Below are 13,237 nucleotides of genomic sequence, written 5' to 3'. Positions count from 1 at the left end.
GCATGTTTGCTTGTTTGCTGTTTTAAGCCATTAAGTCTGTGCTAATTTGTTAGAGCAACAATAGGAAACGAATATGCACGGGCCCGCCTGCACTCTGAACACAGCTTTGTACTGCCGGCCTGCCCGTGTCCTGCCACAGCCACGCTCATGGGCACTGAGCGAGTTTGCCAGCGCTCTGTGGTCGGGTAGTGGTGATGACTGTATTTCTACATTTACAGCTACACTGGCTGATACTGAGTGCCTACTATATGCAGGTACTACACTCAACGCATGTGGTCAAGGAACTCATTTAATCCTCACAACAAGCTGAAGACAGGTTTATGATTGGTCTGTATGGAAGTCCAGAAAGATTAAGTTACCTGCCCCCAGCTGAGTGTCCCTAGACTTAGGGTCTCCATGCGTTTCTCCAGCAAGGCTTGGGCAATGTGCACTCAGCACTGGTGAAGCCCCAACCAGGAAAGCCAAGGTCTGGTGTTCAGGAGAAGAAATCACTGTGCCAGCAGTGGCTACTACAGCAGAGTAATCGGGGCCCAACTCCTGTAGTCGAATGGGTACTTTATATCTGGCGCCATACTTACCTATTGGTGAGGTGTTCCAGCTTGAAGATGTGCACAGTCTCAGTGTTGCTGGAGGCACAGAGGAACTGTGAGTCCATACTGAAAGCCAGGGAGCTGATCGTCACGTACCTAGGAAACAGCAACACGTGCACCAGTGAGTCGGAACAAACGAGGGCTCTGGCCTGAGAGTTCCAAAACCTGCTTTACAAGACAGCTACATGTACCCTGAAGAGTCTGGGAATCCTAGAACCTCTTCAACATCGTGTTCTTCCTTAGAAGTTAATGTTGAAAAGATTCATAAAGGGTCACGGTCTCAGGCAAGAAGAAACCAGGCATTGCTCCCTCCTGTCACCTTGGAAGTTTTCCAGCTGCTCTGTGCACCGATTAGCTGCAAATGCTGCAGCCAAAAGCATCCCAGACCACCACACTCTCATTCCACAGAGGGGACCAGGAATTACTTTTGCATTGTGCCTCCCTTGCTCTCACATTCCTCCTCTGCTGGCCACCCAACCACGTCAAAAAAAAAAAAAAAGGACTCTTGTGGCGGAACTATGTTAAAATGGCATCTCCACTCTCAGGTGTACCAAGCAGTGTGCGGGCCTCTAGAAAGTTACCTGAGAAAGTATAGCTCTACCCGCTCTGGGGCTCAGTGAGGGGGGCGCAGAGCCGCCCTCCCGCCTCTCCCTAGATGGCTGCCAGCCGTCCACTGCAGAACCTCTGTGGGTACTTTAAACTGGGTTTTACAGTGAACACACACCTTTTCATTCCTCTCCGAAACTCATAGAGCTTTTGCCCCTCAGGTACAGAGAACACCCGGATGACCGTGCCCTGGAAAAGAAAGCAGGGGGACGTTTCATACCATTAATGGCTTCACACAGACAGGTCCCTTCAGAAAGGAACTTGTTTCGTTGGCTCTGAACATCCGTCTCCGAAGAGGAAGCGCGTGTTGAGCATGGAGGCTTTTTTGTGTCTGCGCCCTGCAAGCAACTCTCGGTTGGCGTCTGCCTCCCTTCTCCCTCCCACCCCGGCCCAAGGCTCTGCGTGTGTGTGCTCAAGTGGCTCTGGCTTTCTAGAAGAGTCAATCTCTGCCTGTTGAAATAGACCTGGTTTTCATGGCATTTGAAAATTCACCTTGATCCCATTCCCAGATTATTCTAGCACTTTGTTTACACCACGTTGACGAAAGGCAGCATCGCATCTACGTGTGTCTGCAACGATGGGCACACACACTTCTCAACAGACAGCAAGTTTTTATCTTGCGTCTTGCACAGCACAGGCCTTTGGTCTGTTGAGTTAATAGATGCATCGATATACCACAGCATGCCAGAGATTCTTCTTGGGAAATGAATTCCAAGCGGGCCCAGAACCAGTCAGTCCTCCTGTCAGCATGCGAGTTTCATCAGCTCGCCGTCCAGCAAACCCCCAGCAGGGGGGCCCGCGAGGACGCCAGTGCACTCACCTTTTCAGAAGCGCTGGCCAGTTTGGAGCCCGAGGCGTTGAAGGCGATGGCAGCCAGCGTCCCCTCGTGGGCAGCAACAGTGCCGACTGTTTTCTGTCAGTGAAAAGGAAAAATGCATATTGATGCCGGGAAAGAGGGAAGATGAGGTGCACATCCCTCTCCTTCCTCTTTTCTTCTGAGACGCTCTCCCTCACTTGCTGAATTCCCTGTCTCTTTCCAGCAGAACGTTTACATATAAACTGTCGATCATTTCCCGGTGTGTCCAGACTCTGCTTCCGGGGCCACTCCATTTCCATCTCTCTTCCTGCCTTCCAGAAGACGGACAGGCAACGGTGCTCGCTGCAGAGTGACATTGCAGCCGCAGGCCCTCCGTGGGTGCACCTTCAGGGGGCTGCCCACGGCGAGCCTGCTGCTCCCTGTGAAGCTTGGGGCGCAGCGGGCAGGACACGTGAAAGAGCCGCACACTGTCACAGATTGTGCCACACTGCAGGTGTGACACCTTCAAGCCAGCGGCGGGCCTCCAGCTGGCACATGGTTTCCATGACGCTGCAGATGTCTGCCTTGGCCTGGCACGCTGCCTCCTGGCTATGTTGACCGATGGCGTGGGGGCAAATATCAGTACCTTCTCCTCCACACCCAGCACTGTGGCCAGAACAAACTCCCCCAGTGTTGCCTCCACCCCTGCACCTCACTCCACTGCGACAGTGCCTGCTCATCACCTGCCACTGGCCACAGAGCCAAGCAGGTGAGCTGGGCCCTCCCAGGTCACTGTCAACTTACCAAGGAGTGTCCATCGTAAAGCACGATCTCGCCTGTAGTCAGGCTTCCAGGATAGGCCACGTAAGAATTGGAATGGTTGATAGAGAGGGCACACAGACCTGGCAGAGAATAAACAGCTGATGAAAAGCCAGCGAACCTAACCCAGAAAGGGCACCTGAAAACAGTGCGCCTACAGCGCCCCCTCCTGGTGAGGGAGGGAATGGCTCTGCAGGTGTTGACTTTCAGTTGATGATGATTCTAATCTCATCCAATACAGTAAATTCCCAGTGGAAGACCTCCAGTTTGATGCTGGCATGTCCTCTCCCTGGCTACAGGATTTAGATTACTTAAAATGTTTTTCTTCACATTTTACGCTGGGGCTCTGAAACCACTTCGACTTCTCCTATTCCATTACCGTCTAGGCCTACAAGAGAATTTACTCATAACTGAAATAAGACTTCCCACTGCAAAAGGGCAGAATGTGCTAGCTTTCCTGCAGGTGATTAAATACAGTCGGCCAGTCATTTCAAGTAGGGGAATGGGGGATGGGGAGGGACAGGACCTAGTTAGAAATGGCTCATTTTGGAACCAAATGTCCTGCCTTGCTAAGGGAACTGGGCGCCCCAGAGGTGGAGGTTCATCTGAGGACTGCACCTGCGGTGGAGGTGGTGTGTCTGCTGCTGAAACAAGGGAAAGGAAGGGCATTTTGTACTGACGATGTTTCGACAATATTCTGGAAGAGTAAACAGCCAGTCGAACCATCAAACCAACATAAGCCATTTCTGTTTACAAGGGGGTTCGAGGTGTATGTGTGTTGGGGGAATGCTAATAGCATTTTTTACTTTAAATAATCTTTTATTTTTCAATTATGGTTGACTCTGACAGCATTTCAGTGCAGGCTTCTCACAACAAGGGTTTAGACTGAGAGATGTGTAGATGATAAATGTGAATTCAAGGAATTTCCAGAACCAAAAGTGCGATCAGAAGAGGAACTCTGAGACCAGGCAAGAGAAACATCTTTTTAAATAAAATAGGTAACTGACATTTTTGTTACTAGTTAGTATGCTAAATGGGTTTCTTATAATACAAGTACAAGGAAAACTTCAGATCAGGCTCAAATGCATCCTACTAATCTGCTGCGGGGGAGAGCAGAGGGGGGAAGAATCAAATGCTGAGAACTGGAACCAAGGCCCTATCTCCTGCCCTGGCTTTGCCAAGGACGCAGCCAGGAGCTGTGGGAGGGCCGAGATGGCACCTGGCTCCCTCACCTGCACGCTCTGGCTGCCTGTGGCCTCCTTGTGCACAAGGTCACTCTTGGCCCCGGCTTTACAAGACACCACTCCTACCTTCCCAGTTTTGCCCTGGGAGCCACAATTGCCCGTCTCATCGGGGTTCTTTGCGATCCAGAATGCGATTTCAAGAACAGCTAGCCCAGCAGAAGGAACACTGGTCTTGTGCAACTGGGGAGGGAGGGCAATCGGGACATCAGGATGGCTGGCATGTGGGTCCCCACAGGGGCGGTTAGCAGAAAGGAGGTTAAGACCAACCAAATGTGGTGACCAGAGAAGGGCTTGAGAACCAGACCGAAGCATTAAGTTCTTGTAAATGCGGCCAGTAAGTACTGAAGGTTTCTGAGTTTAAAAACAGCAGAGTTAATCAAAACCTCATTGTGGTTTTGATTAACTCTGCTTCACACCCCCTAGGACAGCTATTATCAAGAAGGTGGGTAATTGGAACCCTGATCACTGCTGCTGGGAGCATAATGTGGGGCAGGGCTTGGAAAGCAGCTGGCGGTTCCTCCGAAGGCTCAACACAGAGTCGCCATATCACCCCGAACCCCACTCCTAGGTGTGCTCCCAAGGGAAATTAAAGCATACAACCACAGGGAAACCTGTATGTAAATGTTCACAGAAGCATTATTCATAACAGTCAAAAAGTAGAAAGAACCCAAACATCCACCAACCGATGAACGGGTAGATAAAACATGGTCTATCCTTAGGTGGATTATGAGATACCAGAGAGGAATGAAGTACCGATATATAATACAGTATGGATGAACATTGAAAATATGTTTAGTGAAAGAAGGCTGTCACAAAAGATCCCATGTTGTATGATTCCACTACTAGGAAATGTCCCGAATAGATAAATCTAGAGAGACAGAAAGTAGATTAGGGTGCTCAGGCCTGAAGTTATGGGGCAGCGGGTGGCTCAGATATATGGCATTTTGGGGGAGGGTGATGAAATGTTCTAAAATTGATTGTGGTGGTGGTCACACAACTCTCTGAATATAACGAAAGCTGCTGAATTGTGTACTTTAAATGGCATGTCAGTTGTATCTCAACAAAGCTATTAAAAAAAATTGGCAGTGTTTTAAGAATATCTATCTGGCGGAGCCAGGCTGAGGACATGAGTTCAAGACCCAGGTCTGCCACCTACTGCGTAACTGGCTGAGTTCCTGGTGGCCCTTTCAGGCCTGTTTTCTATTTGTGAAATGAGGGGACTTCAGTAATCTAGAGTTCTTTCCAGCTTTAACACTCCAAGATGCCAAGTCTTTATTTACTTCCTCTGTCTGAAAATATTGGCAGGGCCCCATTTTTGTGGCAGGGGATGCTGGGAGGTCTTAGAGCAGAACGTTTGAACAAATAGTTCCAATTGCCTTGCAGAGGTTGGTTTGTTTGTTTAATTGAGGTATGACTGACACATGACCCATTAGTTTCATGCATACCACATAATGATTCAATATTTGTATGGATTGTGAAGTACTCATCACAAATAAGTCTAGTAAACATCTATCACCATACCTAGTTAGATTTTTTTTTCTTGTGAGCAGAACTTTAAAGACTTAATCTCTTAGCAACTGTCAGTTACACAAGACATAGAATCACCATGCTGCCCATGACCTTCTCAGGATATACTTGCTTTACAACTGGCAGTCTGTACCTTCTGACCGCCTTTGCCCGTCCTGCCCAGCCCCTACTTCCCTCCTCTGGCAACCATGGATCTGTTCTTTGTATCTGTGATCTCATTTTTTAAAAATTCCACATCTAAGAGATCATAACAGTATTTGCGATATGTGTCCTCTGTCTGACATATTTCACGCAGCAGAATGCCTTCAAGGTCCACCTGTGTTGTTGCCAGGGCACTATTTCATTTCTCTTATGGCTGAACGTGTCCCACTGTGCACTCATCCCACGTTTTCTTTACCCATCCCCCCACCGCGGGACGCTCGGGCTGTTTCCACATCCTGACCATCCTGAGTAATGCTCGCCACGGACACGGGGGCGCGGCTCTCTCTCTGGGAGCGTGATTTCGTTTTCTTCGGATTTAGTCCCAGATGTGGAGTAGCTGGATCCTGGGGTCATTTTATTTTAAGTTTTCTGAGGAACCTCTGACTCTTTTTCCTAGTGGCTGCACCAGTGTACATTCTCACCAACAGGGCACAAGCGTCCTCAACACCACTTGCTATTTCTTGTCTTGTTGGTAAAGCCCCTCCCAGCAGGTCTGAGGTGCCCTTCAGAGTTCCATGCTAAAAGGTAAATATCTCAGAAAGGAAGGCTTCCACTCCTCCAGCTAACATGAACTTTCTGTAACACCTAGTGGAGAAGAGATGACCCTAGAGTCTAACGAGAAAGGGGCAACGGGGAGTGGCTAAGGCAGGTGGACGCTGACATGCGGCCACCTCCTGGAGAGCTTGGACTCTGGGCTCGCACCTCTGCCATCTGAATGTCACTGCGGGGTCCTGCACACCGACCCTCGCAGACTTAACACAGGTGCCAAGAAACGTTTAACATGAGTTCCTTCCATTCCCTAGAGTCTGATTCTCAGACAAATCCAACCAGCTCTAAGAATGCCATTTAGTTCTTGCGAAGCCCCCAAGGGAAGCAGGAAGAGCCTTCTGTTTCTGTCACAGGTGCCACACAAAGCCTTTTATGGGAGAAAATGAGCTTTTTCTTTGATATTATTTTATTTTTTATTTACTTTCTTATTTTTACCCGAGGACATGTTATTTTAGAGAGAGGGGAAGGGAGGGAGAGGGAGAGAACATCTGTGTGAGAGAAAAACATCAATTGGTTGCCTGTTGTATGCACCCCTACTGGGGACCAAACCTGCAACCCAGGCACGTGCCCTGACTGGGAACTGAACCTGCGACCTGGTTTATAGGACGATGCCCCAACCACTGAGCCACACTGGCTGGGGTTCTTCGATTTTATTTTATAACAGAAAAGTGATAATGTAAATAATTTCAAGAGTCTAGAGAACATAAAGAGAAAAAAAAATCACCCATCATTCTAAAACCTGGAGACTTTCCACTATTCTCAATATTTGAGCACATTTCCTTCCGTAGGAACTTGGTTTTGATGTGGCTTTTGGACTTGTTGGAGATTTGACACATATTTTCATAAATCATTGTCAACAACAATTTCACTGAAGTCGTTTGGCTGTAACTCTCCTGCAGCTGGGACAGGCGGCCCTGCTATCCACCAAAGAACCAACGGTCCTGGCAGCTGCACGAGAAGGAAGTCCTGTGATTCTAAGTCATTGTCATCTTGGTATTCAGAGTATGACATGTCAAACTTAAAGCAAGTTAACAGTGATTTATTATATGCCGTCCCCTCTGGGCTGATTCACGGCTCAGAATATGCTCTCCAATTTTCAAAAATAGAAAGGAATCTCCATGCTTGCAACTGCACTATGCCTCTGCAAAAGGTGAGAGCCGTTTCCCCACCTGCACGGCCGGTCCTCAAAGAGCTCTCACCGGACAATAAACTGCTCCTTTGTTCTGCGACACACGCTCACGTGCGGCACAGAACGCCCCTCCCCCCCTCCGCCCCCTGTGAAAGGCGGTGGGCTCCGTGGCACGCCCGGTCCCGCAGCTGGCAGAGCCCGCACGGAAGTTTCTGCCCTCCACTGCTCAGCGCACAGACTGCTGCGCTAGCAGGAAATTAGCTTTGCGTCCCGTCTGGCCTAACTCTTCAGAGGAAACAGCCTGCTATCTTTGACACAACAGGAACAGGCATGGCACAAACAGAGACAGAGGAAGGAAATTTACAGCCACGTTGGATACTGGGCACAAGGCAGCGGGAGAACTCCGTATATATCACTTCTCTGTAGGTCACGCGGGCAAAGCACACACACAGTTTGTGTGCTCGGGATAGTGAGGCAAGTGATTCTGTCTCCCTTGTGTACTCATTAAGGGCTTACAAAATCAAAGCCAGAGTTTCCATCCTTACTGTTGTTCAGAAAATATATTAGAGAACAGGAACAAATAAAGGAGACCCCTGGCCTCAGGGTTTTATGGTCATGGTTTTGACAGTGCAGAGGCAGCTGGGGGCTCTTGAGTGAGGAGCCGGTCACGTCCCTGGAGTGCAGCTCTGGCCGCTGTCGGGCTGCCTGCTGGCTGGCGCTGGGCCAGCGCGTGAGCCTGGCGGGCCGCCTGCGAGTGCGGAGCAGACACGCCTTGGCCATCACTCCAGGCCCTCAGTTAGTCCTCCCCACGGTTCTGGGGGGCGAAAAATGTCATCTCCATTTTACTGAAGTAGAAAGGGAACTCAGTGGTTGCGGAGATGATAATTATAAATTTCAGGATCTGAAAAACTCCTGGACATTCTCTCCGAAGGATGGCTCAGGTGTAGTAAGACACACCTTTGTTCTCTCAACCCAACCCTGGTCTTTCAGAAGGAAATGCTAAATCTGTCCCTGAATCTACTTATAATGTTTCTCTGCAACAGAGAAAACGCCTACCATTGTTTCTAATTTTTCTTGAGACAGAATTATTCGTTTACAAATACACATTCTTTCAAAATAGCCTCACACTTCCAAAAACTTTTTCCTCTGTTTAAACTGAAAAAACTAAGGTAACCAATGAGTTTTTGAGCTAAGAAAAACATCTATATTTGCTAAAAATTAAAAACTTTGCTTTTGCAGGAAAAACAGGCCCGGCCCGAGGGCAGGCCCGCACGGTCCCCTGGCCTGGGCAGCCCGAGTGTGACAGTGCAGGGCGTGGTGGGGGAGGGAAGCCGACCGCTGGGCAGCCCATGGGTCCCTGCACTAGAGATGCCACTAACTGGGCCCGGTGGCCCTTTCTTCAAAGATACAGAGAGCCCCGCACGCCTTGGAGCTTTCTGTCCCCCTGACTGTCCCCTGCCGAAATCTGCCACAGTCCAGGCCCATGGCTTCTGGGAGCTCTGCTCAGACTCCACTCATCTCTCCTGCCAGACCAGACAGCCCATCTTCCTGCGGCTGCCCGCACCCATCATGCCCTGGGTCCTGCCCCTACTTTCCTGCCCCTGGGTGTCACACGGAGCAGATGGGCTCTGGGAATAGTGTGGCTGGACGTGGGGTTCCTGGTGTGTGATCGGCCTGTAGGTACCTGACAGGACCTAGTGCGGTCCCGGGCACACAGTATGTCTTCAGTAATTATTCTTGCAGATGAGTTCAGCCTCTCATTCCTAAAACATCACCCTTAACCCCCATGGCTCCTGCACTTACCAGTCTCCAGTTCGTGAAATAGGCTTTAAAGCCATTTCACAGAACTTTAGAATGGCCTCCACAGCTTTGTTCTTTTAAAAATATTTCGTCAAGGCTAAGATTTTTCAGCACTGACGTCAGCAGTACAGGGCCGCGTGTGGCGAGGAGATGAGGCGGAGGAGAGGAGGCAAGGAGACGTGTGCACCGCACGGCAGGCTGTGTGCGGGCTGGCCGCTTTCACAAACGTGACCCCACTTCATTCTCTGCTGACCCTGTGAGATGGGCCTCAGGACCCCATTTTACAGAGAAGGAAACTGAGGCTCAGAGTCTACGTATCTTGGGTTGGTCCAAGCAGCCCTTGAAATTCAGTGTCAAAGGGTTGGGACACTACAGTAAACGGAAGCATCCCCTTCATGACCCTAAGTGAGAATACAGTTTACACGTAGTAACTGAAGCATTAGGTACACAAATTGTTCTCACGGACTCCCCGCCCTGCCACCCGGTAAAGGACCTGTCTCTCGTTTACTCCTCGCTCAGTGACTTCCTAAAATGTTATCATCTGTTGTTTCAATCTAGCAAATCCAAACTATTTCCATTCTAGCTGGGAGACTTATTCAGCAGTGTTCCATCCTGAGAAGTTTGTGAAGTCCACGAGTCTAGAAGGTCACCCAAGTGGAGATTTCTTTGCAGTGTAATAGAATGTATTCTTTTTAAAAAATTGTAAAAAGATTTTATTTATTTATTTTTAGAGAGAGGGGAAGGGAGAGAGAAAGAGAGGGAGAGAAACATCAAGGAGTGGTTGCCTCTCATGCACCCACTACTGGGGACCTGGCCCACAACCCAGGCATGTGCCCCTGACTGGGAATCGAACCAGCGACCCTTTGGTTCACAGGCCAGAACTCAATCCACTGAGCCACACCAGCCAGGTGTAATAGAATGTATTCTTTACAGTTCGGCTTGTCTTTCTCCTAGTCACGTAGACACACCAAGTCAAAACCTGCTTTTAATTGTTACACCTACACTGTCCTGAGCAACCACAGAAAATAATTAGGAGTAAACACCTTTCAGTATCAGAGGCATGAAATCTCCCACGCATCTACCTTAAATGCCTTGACACGTTTGCTGAGAACGGGTCCCAGATGAAAGGAGTTTCTGTCTGGCAGCCATGGTGGCCACACAGCCTCTTCTTGCAGGACATGCGACCTGAACATTCTTGAACCTGCCACCGTTAAAACACAGCCTCGAGGTAAACACCACGAAGACTTACAGAGCAGAAACACTGCTTCGGGTTCGCAAGACGGCTGGACATGCAGCTTGTGAAAGGAGCACCTGGTCGTGAGGCGAGGGGGGCACCGACCTCGTTCGGGAAGCTCACCTGTTGGGTTTGCAGGGATATCCAGGATGGTCTTCAACAGCTTCATGTCCTTAATGTTGTGAATGTAAATGGACTCCTCCAGGCACACCAGCAGCCTCTGTAACCACACAGCCTCGTCAGTCTACTGGATCGGTTCCGCCAAAAGGGACCGAGCAAATCAAAGTCACTCATCTTTCCTCTACATCCTAACCAAACTAAGCCTGAGAGGAAAAAGTTGGATGATGGATTTGAGGATGATGTATATATACGTGCACACCCCACGTATATCATTAGCCGCCTGAACAGAAACTTAAAATACTAAAACTTTAGAAATTTCACGTAGAAATTGAGATTTCTTTCCCTCCCTCCCGCCCTTCCTTGTACTTGCCCCTCTCCTTAGAATGGGGATTTCTGAACACTTCCTGACCAGAGAGTCCCTTTGCTGTTCGGGACAATTTGGGGTAAGTTTTTGGGTTCCTATGTCCATCAGACAGGCTCCTCTTTTTAAAGTTGAATTTATTGGGGTGACATTGGTTAATAGTAATATATAGGTTTTGGTGTACAATTCTGTAACACATCATCTGTATATTGTGTTGTGTGTTCAGCACCCCAAGTCAGGTCTCCTCCCATCACCATTCATCCCCCCTTTACCCTCTCCCACCTCCCCCCGCCCTCCTTTCCTTCTGGTAATCACCACACTGTTGTCTGTGTCTACGAGGTGGTTTTTTAAATTTTTGCTTAATCCCTTCACCTTTTTCACCCAGCCCTGCACCCCCCCCCCGCCCCCCGGACAGCTGTCTGTTCTCTATCTATGAGTCTCTTTCTATTTTGTTTGTTATTTTGTTCATTATATTCCACATGAGTGAAATCATATGGTATTTGTATTTCTCTGACTGGCTTATTTCACCTAGCTTAATGCTCTCAGGTCCATCTACACTGTAGCAAAAGGTAAGATTTCCTTCTTTTTTTGCACCCAAGTAGTATTCTATTGTGTAAATGTACCACAGCTTTTTTATCCATTCATCTACTGATGGACACTTTGGTTGTTTCAAATCTTGGCTATTGTAAATAATGCTGCAATGAACATAGGGGTGTGTACATTCTTTCAAATTAGTGTTTTGGGTCTCTTCAGATATGACCCTAGAAGTGGAATTGCTGGGTCAAAAGGGAGTTCCGTTTTTAATTTTTTGAGGTAACACCATACTGCTTTCCACAGTGGCTGCTGCACTAGTCTGCAGTCCCACCAACAGTGCACGAGGGTTCCCTTTCTCCACATCCTCGCCAACACTTGCTGTTTGTGGATGACCACCATTCTGACAGGTGTGAGGTGATATCTCATTGTGGTTTTAATTTGCATCTCTCTGATGACTAGTGATAATGAGCATCTCTTCATGTGTCTATAGGCCATCTGTATGTCCTCTTTGGAGAAGTGTCTATTCAGGTCCTCTGCTCATTTTTTAATTGGATTGTGTGTTTGTTTGTTTTGGTGTTTTATAAATTCTTTATAAATTTTGGATATTAACCCCTTATCAGATGTATCATTGACAAATATGTTCTCCCATTCAGTGGACTGTCTTTTCATTTTGTTGATGGCTTCCTTTGGTTTGAGAAATCTTTTTAGTTTGATGTCCCATTTGTTTATTTTTCTCTTGTTTCCCTTCCCTGAGGAGACATATCAGAAAAAATATTGCTATGAGAAATGTCCGAGCTTTTACTACCTATGTTTTCCTCTAGGATTTTTATGGTTTTGAGTCTAACATTTAAGTCTTTAATTCATTTTGAGTTTACTCTTGTGTATAGTGTAAGAAGGTGGTCTAGTTTTGTACCTATCTGCCCAATTTTCCCCAAACCATTTATTAAATAGACGATCTTTACCCCATTGTATGTCTTTGTCTCCTTTGTCAAATATTAATTGACCATAAAGGTGTGGATTTATTTCTGAGTTCTCTGTTTTGTTCTATTGATCTATATGTCTGTTTTTATGCCAGTGCTGTGCTGATTTGATTACTATGGGCTGACATATAGTTTGATATCAGGTCGTGTTATTCCCCCAACTTTGTTAGTCTTTCTCAAGATTGTTTATGGCTATTTGGGGCCTTTTGTGATTCCATATACATTTTTGGAATATTCATTCTAGTCTGTGAAATATATTATTGGTATTTTAATAGGAATTGCACTGAATCTATAGATTGCTTTGGGTAACATATACAATGTATGGACATTTTAAAGTTCATTCTTCCTATCTATGGAATGGTATATCCTCCCACATATTTGTATCTTCTTCAATTTCTTTCTTCAGTGTCTTATAATTTTCTAAGTACAGGTCTTTTATCCTTGGTTAAATTTATTCCTAGGTATTTTTTGATTCAATTATAAATGGGATTGTTTTCTTAGTTTCCCTTTCTGATAGTTCTATTGGTGTACAAAAATATAACTGGGTTCTGGATATTTATTTTGTATCCTACTACTTTACTGAACTCATTGATCAGTTGTAGTAGTTTTTTGGTGGAATCTTTAGGGTTCTCTCTATATAGTATCATGTCATCTGCAAATAATGACAGCTTTTCTTCTTCCTTTCCAATTTGGATGCCTTTTACTCCTTCTTGTCTGATTGCTGTGGCTAGGACTTCCAGTACTATG

General features: G+C 47.2%; 1 protein-coding gene across 1 annotated transcript in view; it reads right to left on the bottom strand.

Annotated features, from left to right (window-relative positions):
* Nucleotides 1-13,237, bottom strand: part of WIPI1 (WD repeat domain, phosphoinositide interacting 1) — a 31,447-nt gene that overhangs the window by 8,983 nt on the left and 9,227 nt on the right. Inside the window, exons 4-8 of the mRNA XM_045836475.1 lie at nucleotides 10,619-10,715; nucleotides 2,797-2,894; nucleotides 2,017-2,109; nucleotides 1,315-1,385; nucleotides 579-686 (exon numbers count right to left, since the gene is read on the bottom strand). Of these exons, the coding sequence (XP_045692431.1) occupies nucleotides 579-686; nucleotides 1,315-1,385; nucleotides 2,017-2,109; nucleotides 2,797-2,894; nucleotides 10,619-10,715 (467 nt within the window). The remainder of the gene's footprint in view (nucleotides 1-578; nucleotides 687-1,314; nucleotides 1,386-2,016; nucleotides 2,110-2,796; nucleotides 2,895-10,618; nucleotides 10,716-13,237) is intronic.

The sequence above is a fragment of the Phyllostomus hastatus genome, unplaced genomic scaffold, assembly GCF_019186645.2.
Source record: "Phyllostomus hastatus isolate PE091 unplaced genomic scaffold, TTU_PhHast_1.1 phas_contig_210, whole genome shotgun sequence".
NCBI lineage: Eukaryota > Metazoa > Chordata > Mammalia > Chiroptera > Phyllostomidae > Phyllostomus > Phyllostomus hastatus.
This window is presented reverse-complemented; position numbering and strand designations above follow the sequence as displayed.